Source organism: Temnothorax longispinosus, chromosome 1, assembly GCF_030848805.1.
Source record: "Temnothorax longispinosus isolate EJ_2023e chromosome 1, Tlon_JGU_v1, whole genome shotgun sequence".
In the NCBI taxonomy this organism is placed as follows: Eukaryota; Metazoa; Arthropoda; class Insecta; order Hymenoptera; family Formicidae; genus Temnothorax; species Temnothorax longispinosus.
The window spans coordinates 2,354,075-2,366,725 of NC_092358.1; the positions used below are offsets into that span (position 1 = coordinate 2,354,075).

The window sequence follows — 12,651 nt, forward strand, 5'->3', positions numbered from 1 at the left end:
TTAATCACATACAAAAGACACTAAATATGCATCATTTAACAAAGTCTTGACAGCTACCTATCGTTAATTTTAAAATTGAAAATTTCAATGACTTGTAAGATATATCAAAATATATCTTCTCTCTTTTTTAAAAAAAAATTGTTTTGAAAGGCATCCTTGTTACTTTTTTATCACTATGCTTATACGTCAATCTCCAAAATTTATATTTGACTCATAAATCGTCATCTCCTATCATACAAAACACGTTGTTTTCCATGACATCAAGATCCGTTGTCTGACTCTTATTAACGACGGTTGCTCTTGAATTATTCGATTTTTTTGACGTCACAGCCGACCATTTGTTAGCAAGTTTCTTTATAATTGGCCCCGATTTAGAATGATTATTATTGGCACATTCACGCAGCGGCGATCCTGTAACGATACGACTCTGACCGTCCCTCATGATATACGTCCACAACTTCCCAGGTTCTGCCTGCAAATATCATATATTTAGGAACGAAGAGACTTGATTTAGGCATTCAAGTGATCTAAAGCAGTTTATATAACAACCTGATTTTTGCTCCCCACTACACATTTCTGCAACAACTCGTCAATCATGGCTTGCAGACAAACAGACATTAAAATCGCTTGCTCGGACGCAATCGTAATCCATTGCAATTCATTCCTGGCAATTAGATATTCGAAGGATAACTCCAGACTGCACTCGTTATTATCTTCATGACGATCCGTTCCCTAGATATGTGCGTCCATTAATAATTCATACCGACGTTCTAAATAAATTTTCCCATTAAAATATTCGTAACACCTACATTTTGTATTGTAGTAATACGCCAGCATCGCATTCGCGATACTTTAAATACGACTTCGTGCTCTTCCGGTGATAATACGCGTAAATTCAATTCATTTCCACCTATAGCGAGCAACACTCTCGAGCCACGTTCGGGATAATCGCAGTAACACGACGCAAACTGTATGTAGCCGTAGTATTTCAAGTAACGAGCTATATTCAGGTACTGAAATAACGAAAAGACAAAATTAATTATTTAAAAATGTTATTTGCTTGTCACAACATACCTCTTTTCTGTTTCCAGACTTTTCCAAGTTCTCCAATTGATGGTGCACTTCCTTCGTAACCGAAATCCAACGGCTGCGAATTTCCGCAGCAGTTTGAATATACAGTAAATTGAGCGTTACAGGATCGTTCAATAACTCAACGTCGTACGTCATATCCCAGTAATTTTTTCTGAGAACGATCCGTGAACCCGTGGAACTCATGTATTTGTGCGTTATAAATGGAGATTCAAATTCTTGCAATTTCCGCAATACTAGGATAAAAAGATACATATATTAAAAGAGAAATAGAAAATATATACCATAATAAAACGCTATAAGAGCACGTATACTTACTTTTAATGCTACCGGATAGCTCATCTTGTATAACAATAAATAGCGCAAAATGGAAAAAATATTTTTCTGCTAAGTTTATGTGTTTGTATACTTTCTGTGGAAAAGAAAAAGTATTTTAACACACGTGTAACACATGAAGTTACCTTCTTTTCATACACATTAATTATTTGTTCATACGTATCTCAATTAAGTACAGGAAATAATATAATGTACCTTTAAAATTTCACCAGAATGTTCTCCAGGCGAGATATTCAACGAAATTTTGGACCCATTCATAAGAAACATATCTAGAGTCTCGTGCTCAGACAGGCCGTCCGCAGTTTCTTGCTGAGCATTCAATAAAAATCCATTTAATATCTCTGAGTTATTTATGGCTACATTTTGTCCGATGGATTGAATGTATTTCTCCAAAGCCAGCCGGCGTTCTTCCTGCTGAACGGCGGTCAAAGGAAAGAGCTTCTTCGGAGGGAATATAGGTAACGGTATGTCGAGATCCTTCGACAGTTGTACATGCAGATTGTGCAGCTGTTTGTATCTCGCGGTGCAATGGAATAATCCATTGATATGAATATTATATCCCTGTAATTCAGAAGATGTTATATCATCATATAAACGATCAAGCACGCAATATACAATAAATAATGAAGTTAATACTTACAACATATGCATTCCCAGCCCCGTCCGTAAATTCCTGAGTATCTGGTATAGAAAAGTGCATCTCGATGATACAAAAATATATTTGTCAGATAAAAATATCGTTATAAAATCACATTATCCGCGTCAAAATTTGTTGACTTCTCTCGATATCCTCTCATCGGCACAGCAGCATCTGTGAAGGAGGACGAAGCGTTAAACGCAAAAAAAAAAAAACGTATTCTAAATTTTTCGATTTGCCAGGCTCGGAAGCGCATCCGAAATCAACACGTGGGATCCTGCGAGTCGCTGTGCGGTGAGTCATTGCTCGCTACAGAGCGATGTTCTCGGATTTTAAGCGGAGAGAGGCTCCGATTCAACAACCGCCGCCCACCGACCGCGAACGCGTCTCTCTCCCCGGAATGTTTTCTTGGAAGAGGACGACCCCCCGAGATCCGGGATCGTGGCGGAAAGATCGTAGAAAGCGACGACCCGATAATCTCGAGAAGCCTCCGGATTAGAAGCCACGAGACATCATTTCCCCGATCCCGGAGCTGATGTCCGCCGCGTGGGCCGCGTGTCACGCTCCGTTCCCAGTACTCACATATTGCTGCGCGGCGGACTTTCGTCGTTTGCGGGACCGCATACGTGACAGCGGTCCTAATCGGTCGTTCACGCCCACTCGCGCGTTATGTTTCACGCGATTATTACTACTGACACGCATTTGAATCCCACGACGGCCCGCGGCCGTCGCGCCTGGTCGCGCCGCGAGTGAGAATGAGAAGTCTGCCAGCCCTCGCTGCTCCTCGCCCGGCTCCCGGCTCGCCCCTCGACCCCCGCCTTTTTCGTCGGACCGTCGAAAGTCGAAAGCCCCTGTACATACACTACCGCCACAGTGGCTGCATTCGGGGAGCGCGCTATTAGCGCTATTTGCTTATTCTATCCTTGTTTTACATTTAATGAGCGATAAAGATAGAATGATACAATAGCGCTAATAGCACGCTCTCCGAATGCAGCCAGTATGTGCTACCGCCAGTACATCCATTTTTCGAAATTGGACTACGCTGCCACGTTTATTTTCCGACACTCCCGATAAAACATTATTTTACTTGCGTTAGATTTGCAAGATATTTATATTTTTGTAAAAAGTCAGTGACGAGATCCCTATTTGTAAAGTTTTTCTGAATTACCCTTCGGTATATATAAACTTTTCTCAGCACTAATTCAAACAGTGAGCAAGTCACACTCTCGTGAACCTCATGAACCTTTAGTAGCTGCCGTGGTAATTCGTTATTTTTCGTAAAATATCTTTTATAAACGCACTAACATTGATTTATTACTCAGTATAGGAGATTATGCGAATGAATTGTTTCAACTGCGAATATATAATATTTTGTAGATATTATGTGATAGTATCATTTTCTGATATAGCGATACCTACATATTACTCAGTATAGGAGATTATGCGAATGAATTGTTTCAACTAAATTTATAATATTTTGTAGATATTATGTGATAGTATCATTTTCTGATAGCGATACCTACATATATGTTAATAATAATTATAATTAATTATAATCGTTGTTTGACTTTGAATAGAAAACACGAAATAATGAGAGCACGTCGCATTGTATACTAAAAACTGTAATTATACAGTACTAATTACTGTATAGAATAAAAATTTCTATTGATTTTTTATAATTTAATATTATTCATAACCCTCACTTTAATCATCTTACACATTGCATATTTTCGTCTACTTTATATATTTTTATTTTGTCTACTATATACATACTTTATATATTTTATTAATTTTTCGGAATATGAAGAGGTATGGATATTTTGTAATATTTGTACTAAAAAGCAACTCTAGCTCTCTCTTGACAAGGTATATTTTATAATCACAAATTCTATTTATTTATCAGATTTTTAATACATTTATTTCTCTCTTATATATACTTTACATTTATTTATTACAGTTAGCTAAGACTACTTTTATAATACAAATCTAAATTAAGACATCAGCGTTAAAATATAGCGAAATAATCTTTCAGATCAAGCATATTTTGTTTGTATTAATAATTTCAGTTATCAATATAATTTCAAATTCTTGTGACATATATATATATACATATATAACATATATATATTATATATAAAATATATAATTTATTGCTATCTGTGATTAATAGTAAATTAGGCATGTGCTTTATAATTTTTACTCTACTGTGTTTCTTTAAATATTTTTGTAACTTTGTAGCTGAATATATCAAATTTAATTTTCAATTTCTCTTATTAGCTTTGTGTGAATTTCTGAAATTAAATGGCTATAATTTATACAATAGAAATAAATTTTTTCAAAAAATGTACTATAACTGTTTTAATTTTAAGCTTAATTCTCAATAAGCTTATCCTTTCCAATAGTTTATAACTCAGGGACTCTGTGCGCCTCGATGTTTATTATCGAAAACGAAAAATTCGTAGTTCAAAATTTGATAAGAGACATCTTCTATATCGACATGATCTTACAGCTAATACAAGTATTATCTAATTGTTTCGAAGAAGCACATCAACCAACGAAAACGACTTCTTAAAATTAACATATAAACAAACACATATATTATTTATGATCTATATGATCTTCCTGTAGATATCTTTGTCCACAAATATTCAAAAAAATGTGTAACGGTACGAGTCGAACAATTGCGTGAGGCACTGTGTATTTACATGACATATCTATCAAAATATCAGAGGTTGGCATTGGGAGCAATCCAGCAAGCGACACAAGTGTTGCTTTGTTCGTTACTCATTGCAAAAAAGAAAAATAGGACGACGTTAGTGTCGACTTGTGTCGTTTGCTGGAAAGCTCTTATATTTTAGTCAATATTCGGTGTTCTTTCGAGATGATCGGAAGGGTCGAACGGCAGTTACGCTGAACTATTTCCTTCATATTAACGGCTTTCGTGGTGATAGCGCATAATTAATTGCTGCAAAGAACTGTAGCTTAATCAGCATACAAGTGTAATACACAAGGTAAGTCATTAAGAGCAATAATAATTAATTAGGTATTATATTTCGTTGAAGATACAAAGAAATATATAAAACGTAATTTAAGTAATTTCGACAGACAATACACGATGAAATTTAACTTTATTTCCTCGACATTACTTATACTCATGGATTGCGGTAAATTTTCATTTTAAATAATGTATTTTTTTAATCAGTCGACATAATTTGTTTCTTATCGTTGCTGCATAATAAAAACTGGAAAGCGAAAAATTTAATATAAATTTTGAAACGATCTTGATACACATAACGTGATACACATTTCCGAACGTAGAAAAAAATGTTAAACAAAAGACGAAATTATTATTGTTATTGACAAATAAATAGAATTAACGGTCATGCGATAAAAAATGTTTATTACTTTCGTTCTTTGAAATAATTTACGTTATTTCCTATATTTTTTCCTTCAAGTATATTCAAGGCACAGAAATGATAAGCGAAAGGAATTCAACACTGCTATAACCGACAACTAAATAATTCAAATTCTACATATTATAACAATATTTACGTTTTTTACTTCCAATGAAATATTCTATATAGCCAAATAAAAAATATACACACGTCGCGTTAGATGCGTAAAATTCTTCTCGAAAACTGAATAAAATAATTTCCTCTTAATTCTAAGAAAATATAAGAATAACAGAATAAATTAATTACGAGCACATCAAGATATACATTCAATATTTTATAAAAAAATATTTATAATTTTCCGCGAAGTAGGTCGTACATATAATCGCCTTGATAAAAGTTGGAATTGTGTTTATCCTTTTCTTTTCTCCTCTGTTCCTTCGATTTTTGTATAAAAATTAATATTAAATTTCAATAACTTGTACCGCATTGTATTATTATTTGTTTTCTTTTTAACGAAAAGTTACAGAAACCTAAGACGAGTATTGACATGGAATTCCCAAAATTGTTATTACATATCGGTTTAATATTGGCCACAGTCACGGACTTGTGTGTCGCTGATGATCCAGGACATATACATCGTTTACCCACCAACTCAAGACCAGTTGATTATCACATCAAGCTGACTATTCCGGATCTCGAAAAAAGCAATACTTATCACGGTGAAACCAAAATCACTATGCGCATTGAGCACAAATCGTTTAACATAAGCTTACACTCGCAAGGATTAGAAATAAATGAAACGGCCACAACATTGATGAACGGCACAATAACATATAAACCGACGATACATACTTATGACCATAAAACGAACATATTATCGCTACATTTCGAAAAGCAATTGTATTACGGTTCTTATACCCTGAACATGAAGTTTGCTGGTAATTTCTCTCAGACTGGTTTTGGCAATGGTGGTTTTATAAAAATTCCGTACACAGACGAGGATGAACACAAAACATATAACAGAACGTAAGCAAATATTAAAAATATTAAAAATATACTGTGTAAGGAACGTACGTAAATGCTATTGTTGTTACCTTATTTATTTGTTACTTTTACTTATTACCTTTTTTTATTTACTACTTTCATCGTTATCGAATTACACAACATATATAAAGCACGGCGAAACACAGTTTAGAATGTGTATCCATTTTATTATTAAAACCGTTTTCTAGTATGTAAGTATATATTTACGATAAAATATTTGCAAAAAGTGCATGTAATGTTTAAAAGAATATTTACTTTGGCTTAAAATGAAACGACAGCAGAGTACAACATTTCTGTTTCTACTCTCAACAAAATAATAATTACATACAATATAATAAACATATAATATATAAACAATAACTAGTGTTCCTTAACTTCTCGTGTCCCACTTGTGTCCTTATTTATACAATTGTTTAAAATCACAGGTTGGCCGCAACATACCTTCTGCCGAATAAAGCCAGACGAATGTTTCCATGTTGGGACGAGCCAGCGATAAAAGCTTATTTCATGATCTCCGTGATGCATCATCAGAAATACACGGTATTATCAAATTGGCCGATCGAAGAGCAGTACAACGTAGAAAATAACATGAAATGGACACATTTTGACCGCACTCACCAAGTGTCCGCTTATCTCGTGGGAATTGTGATTGTATCAGATTTTGTTCCCGTTAATAACGCGGACCAGTCCGTTAATGTGTGGTGCAGATCGTCTTTGAGATCGTCAGCAATATCCGTGCAAGCCATTGCCGAAAAAGTCACGCAGTTCTTGGAAAAGTATACCGATAGAACCAAAGGGGTACCGAAAATAGATCACGTCATAGTACCAGATTATCCCACCACCTCCATGGGAGATTGGGGAATCATCATTTACCAGTAATATTCATAAATAAAGAGATTTATTAATATGTACATGAATAAAAGAAATTAATATGAAGCTATTAGAACTAACGAATAACTTCTAGCATTCAAATTTTGATAATTAAAAACGATAAAAAACACATGTGTATTTTATGGATATTTAAATTTTATTTATATATTTTCTTAGGCTGTTTTAAAACAAATTAACGTATTTAATTGATGTGAATGTCACCCTTTCTTTCAATGATATATATATATATATATATATATATATATATATATATATATATATATATAAACACATTAGACTGCATGCTAACGATGGAAAAAAACTAGGCATAATCACATTTTGAATATTATGTTATGTTATGTCTTTTAGAGAATCAAAAGTTGTCTACGATGGTGGTAGCAAGGATCCTACATTTCAGGGAAGAAATTTAGCTTTTTATGTAGCATATGAAATCGCACATCAGTGGTTCGGCAATTTCATCACCCCATTATGGTGGACTGACATGTGGTTAAATGAGGGATTTGCTGTGTATTTCCAGGCGTATTTCCTCGATAAGGTTGTTTAATATTACTAATGCAATGAATTGCTCGTTAAATAGAAAAGTTGGAAATGCACTTCATTCTCTAAAATCAAAATAACATCCATTAAATATTTCTATATTCTTATAAAATGTATCAGGACAAAGCTAAATAACTAATGGCAATTCTTTAATTTAGAATTATAAAAAAGATTGTAACACTGTTCTTTCCGCGAATAACTAGAACGAAACATTTAATACTAATTTCTATTAAAATTCGAGAATATTATGTTCTCAGCACTTGTCTCCTCCCAAGCTCATATTAAAGATTTACTATTTTTAATTTCTTATGTTTCAACATTATTTTCATATTTGGCGATACAATGATTATATTATTGTAATAGTTTTATTAGAATTTACACGTATTTTATTTTTCGCGTCCATAACAATAAATATTTAACAAAAAAATTTAACTTCTAGAATTTTTATATCTTGATTTTATCTTTGTATTCAGTAATGTACATTATCTTAAAAAATAATTGAAGTATGATCTTCTCAAAAGAAATTATATACGTGAAACGGTTAACATTTGACATAAATAAATTACAATAAAAATTAAAATAGCGAAGTTATTAAAAGTGGCGTACAGGTAGATTTGTATCCCTATAAATGCGAATTTTTTTTCAAATTTTTGTATTCAGCCATATCAAAGGATTGTTTTCTGTTATAGATGAAAATTGCATTTGATCCTTTTCGGTCAATGGACTTATTCGTTACTGGGGCCATGCACCATGCTCTCCATCTAGATGATGGCTTATTGGGTTCTGTTACATTGAACCTTTATTATAACGATACCTTGGATAACCAACTCTTTGTTGATCAAGTTCTTGAAAAAGGTAAAATATATGTAAATAAAATGAAACTATCGTCCATGATTAGCTTAATGTAGAATAGCACGAAGACAGAGGTGGAACAGAAAGTGAATAGGCAACAAATTCTCGTTTTGCGCAATACGTTCACATATGCCTTATTTTATGTATAAAAGTATATAAAATATACTTTATACGTATTATTAATCAGTATTTTATGCTGTGTATCGTAGCTCCAGCTATATTGCGCATGTTACATCATGCAGTGGGCGACGAGGTATTTCGAAATGGTATCACCAAGTATTTCGCTATAAAGTAAGTATGTATGTATAGTCTATTATAGTTATTACATATCGCAACATTAAATATCATAAGTATAATGTTTCTTGCGTTTACGTTGGAAAATATAAAACATCACATTAGAGACATAAACTTGTGCGTTCAATATCCAATGCTATTCGATTAGAAGAGACCATACTTTATTCCTTAATTATAATTTGACTAACAATAAGCTAGTTTTAAATCATATTCTTAGTTTCTACATGTATTAATTAAATTGTACATTAATGCTCACGTTTGATTTTGTAATAGTAAATAAATACGTACGACATATGTGTTATAAGCTAATAACAATGTCATGTTTCTTTAGCGAATATATGGCGGTCATTCCCGATGATTTCTGGAGCGCCATACAAAGTGCTAAAGACGAAGCTTCTTACGTCCCTTCTATGCGAGATCAAAAATTCAGAATAAAAGATGTGATGGATACGTGGATAGTCCAAAATCGTTATCCTGTGCTGAATGTAACAATGAATTACCACACTGGTGAACTAACAATAACACAAAAATGTTTCCACGCAACTGAAGATATCAATAATAAATGGTGGATACCCATATCCTACACTGACGAGAACTTTCCGGATTTTTCCAATACTGCGCCTATTAGTTGGTTAAAGCCAGATGACGAAATTCTTAGAGTGCAAATTAATCCATTAGTTGCGATTGGGCACGGCTGGATTATCGTCAATCTACAACAAACTGGTATAAATCAATAAATTTTACGCTCTTTTATATCTATCTTATTTGCTTTATCAACACAAAAGTTTTACAATATATTCAAGTTCTTAATATATCTTTTTATTAAAAAAAAGCTTCAAAATTTATATAATTATAAATAATTTTCGATACATTGGTGAATTACATTGATAATTCATTGGTGAAGTACATTGGTAATGTACATTTTTTTGTAACAATTGTAAGGTGCAAATTACATAAAATTTGTTTATTACAATAATCAAAATGTCAGTATTTGAAAATATACCTTGATAATTTCAAACAAGAAGATCTAATAATAAATTTAATGGATAATTCGACAGTGTACTGTCGTGTCTATTACGATACCGGAATTTACGAAAGAATCATACCTTACTTGGGCTCTCAAGAACACACGAAAATACACGTTCTCAATCGTGCTCAAATTATCGATGATGCATATGCCTTTTTGCTCGAAGATCAACTAGATAGCTATATATTCATAGATCTTATAACTTACTACAAATTGGAGAGAGATTATGTGGCATGGCGTCCAATGTTCCAAATATTAAAACGTAATCAGAAGTACTTTTCACTGCCAGAGAGTAAAGGTTTCAAGGTATGAAAATATATTTGGCTCTTTATTTTGGCCAGTTCTGCATTTACACATTCACCGCTTTGTCATAAAGTCTGTCGCGGTCGGTTTTATAATCGCACAATCGTAGGAAACGTTTTAATTAACATTAATACGAATGGACGTTAGGGAAACTTAGGCGCAAGCTCACCAATAATCCTTGTAAATTTTAGTAAATGTTTTAACAATTAAGGCACTAACGAAATATATATACGATATTATATATATATATATATATATATATATATATATATATATGTATACATACATTGTATATATATGAATCACGTCACTTCGCATGTAGCAACAAACCAATATAAAATTCAATATTATCTCATGATTTCTAGTTATACATGGTAGAAATCTTTGATGGGGTTCTTCAACATGTGGGATACGAAGAAAATGTTTATGATTACGATTTCACTAAGTTACTAAGACTAGATGCCACGAAATGGGCATGTACCGTCGGTCACGAGGAATGCAAGAGAAGTGCCGCCGTTAAATTAAGCGAACATTTGGCGGATCCTGATACTCACAAGTAACTCGTTTTATGGTCATGATTATCTTATAATTTATATTTGTGCGTGTGTGTTGCGTATGCGCGCGCACGTATGCATATGGATGTAATCGATTCCTTTTATTTCTTCGAGTCGTCGAAATCAGACAGTCTCTTTATTGTTTTTTCTTAATTTTTATTCTTGTTTTAATACATAAAATAAATATGCGAAACAAGTAAAAATATATGTATATAATAACAAGAGACGTTTTATCGATGGATTCATCTTTCATTTATTTATTCACTGTGTTCACACGTAGTCTTATGGTCACGTGGCAAATATAGAGTGACAGAACAGCGCACGACAGACACTTAATTTTGCAAAATAAGATTTACCTAACAGAGCGGAAAAAAATACAAAACTTGATAAAATAAAACGTCGGCCATGCGTATGAAGTGGATGTACCTCTTTTCCATAGACACATATCTATTTTAGGGTTCCACAATGGTGGCAAGATTGGACGTACTGCTTTGGATTGGCGGTAGCTAATAAGACTACTTGGGATAAAATGATGGAACTATATCAACAAACATATGATAACGAACTTTTGAAAAACTTGAATTGTGCTGAAGATCCTGATATCATTATCAACTATTTGAATATTACAGCATCGAATACTACATTATTTAAGGATCAGGACCATGTATTTATCTTCAATTTAATTCTTGAAAACCATGCACGCAACGATTTGGTCCTTGATTACATATTAGCAAATTTTAATCATATAAAACCCAGGTAATACATATCTCTTTACAAATATATATTCTATTCTTTTTAAATAAATTTATCTTATGCATTAATTATACAAATATATTATTTTGTTCTTACAGATTACTTGCTGCAACACAAACGATATTTAATATATCTCAGAATGTTTATTCTAACGAACAATTGTCCAAGGTAGATTTTATGATTCTAGATTCATACTTATATTTTTCTATTGATAATCCTTTAACTGTAGCGCGCTTAAAATCAAACGTTCGTCGTGTTTGGAATTATAGATTAATGCAACTTTACATAATTAAATTAATATTTATAATTTATTTTGTTCATATTTTTGGGCTATATATTTGTATCTTATAAAGCTGTGTTTGAAATTGAGAAATACTAGCGCGTGGTTTAAAACTAAATTTTTATAATATCGTAATTAAATCTAAGAATATTACTGTGTTGTGAATTGATAATTGAGTACTGAATATTAATATACATGTACATATAAGTATATGTGTGTATGCCTTCTTTAATTAATAATAGATTTTCGTGGATGTTAATGTATATATTTTCTGCAAATAGAAGACAATTTTATATATATATACTTCCACAGTTAAGGGATTAAATGTATTTATATGCATACCATGCACTGTTAGTGTTATGTCAAATAAAAAATTATACTTGATAAGATCGTTGTATAAGAATAAATTACTACTTATTATTGATAAACATCCTCAACTAACCTGTTTCAGGTGAACACATTTGCGAGAAAATATTTCCATCGAGATCGAGACGCTTTGGCACGAATTACATTTCTGATAGAAAAGCGTAGAAATATACTTAAAGCGTCCGTAGATATTTTTACAAAGCGATTTGGAAAAAGTCAAACTTTAATTGATCAATTACACAAATTAGATTATGATGAAGAAGACGTCAATACTGGGTTGATCAGTCAAGACG

At 32.6% G+C, this 12,651-nt stretch overlaps 2 protein-coding genes across 2 annotated transcripts; one reads left to right on the plus strand and one right to left on the minus strand.

The window, feature by feature from the left end:
• Window positions 1-135: 135 nt before the first annotated feature.
• Snx17 (sorting nexin 17) lies at window positions 136-2,861 on the minus strand. The gene is made up of 8 exons (XM_071770144.1): window positions 2,645-2,861; window positions 2,066-2,236; window positions 1,621-1,986; window positions 1,408-1,501; window positions 1,075-1,325; window positions 810-1,013; window positions 550-732; window positions 136-472 (listed from the first exon to the last, which is right to left on the minus strand). The coding sequence occupies exons 2-8, from the start codon at window positions 2,123-2,125 to the stop codon at window positions 212-214; spliced, it is 1,419 nt and encodes a 472-aa protein (XP_071626245.1). The 5' UTR covers window positions 2,126-2,236; window positions 2,645-2,861; the 3' UTR covers window positions 136-211.
• Window positions 2,862-6,004: 3,143 nt separating this feature from the next.
• Window positions 6,005-10,965, plus strand: LOC139814410 (aminopeptidase N-like). Its single transcript, XM_071780657.1, has 8 exons — window positions 6,005-6,483; window positions 6,927-7,376; window positions 7,741-7,927; window positions 8,619-8,784; window positions 8,991-9,072; window positions 9,407-9,798; window positions 10,134-10,408; window positions 10,771-10,965. Exons 1-8 carry the CDS (start codon window positions 6,005-6,007, stop codon window positions 10,963-10,965), a joined length of 2,226 nt encoding a protein of 741 aa, XP_071636758.1.
• Window positions 10,966-12,651: the final 1,686 nt, after the last annotated feature.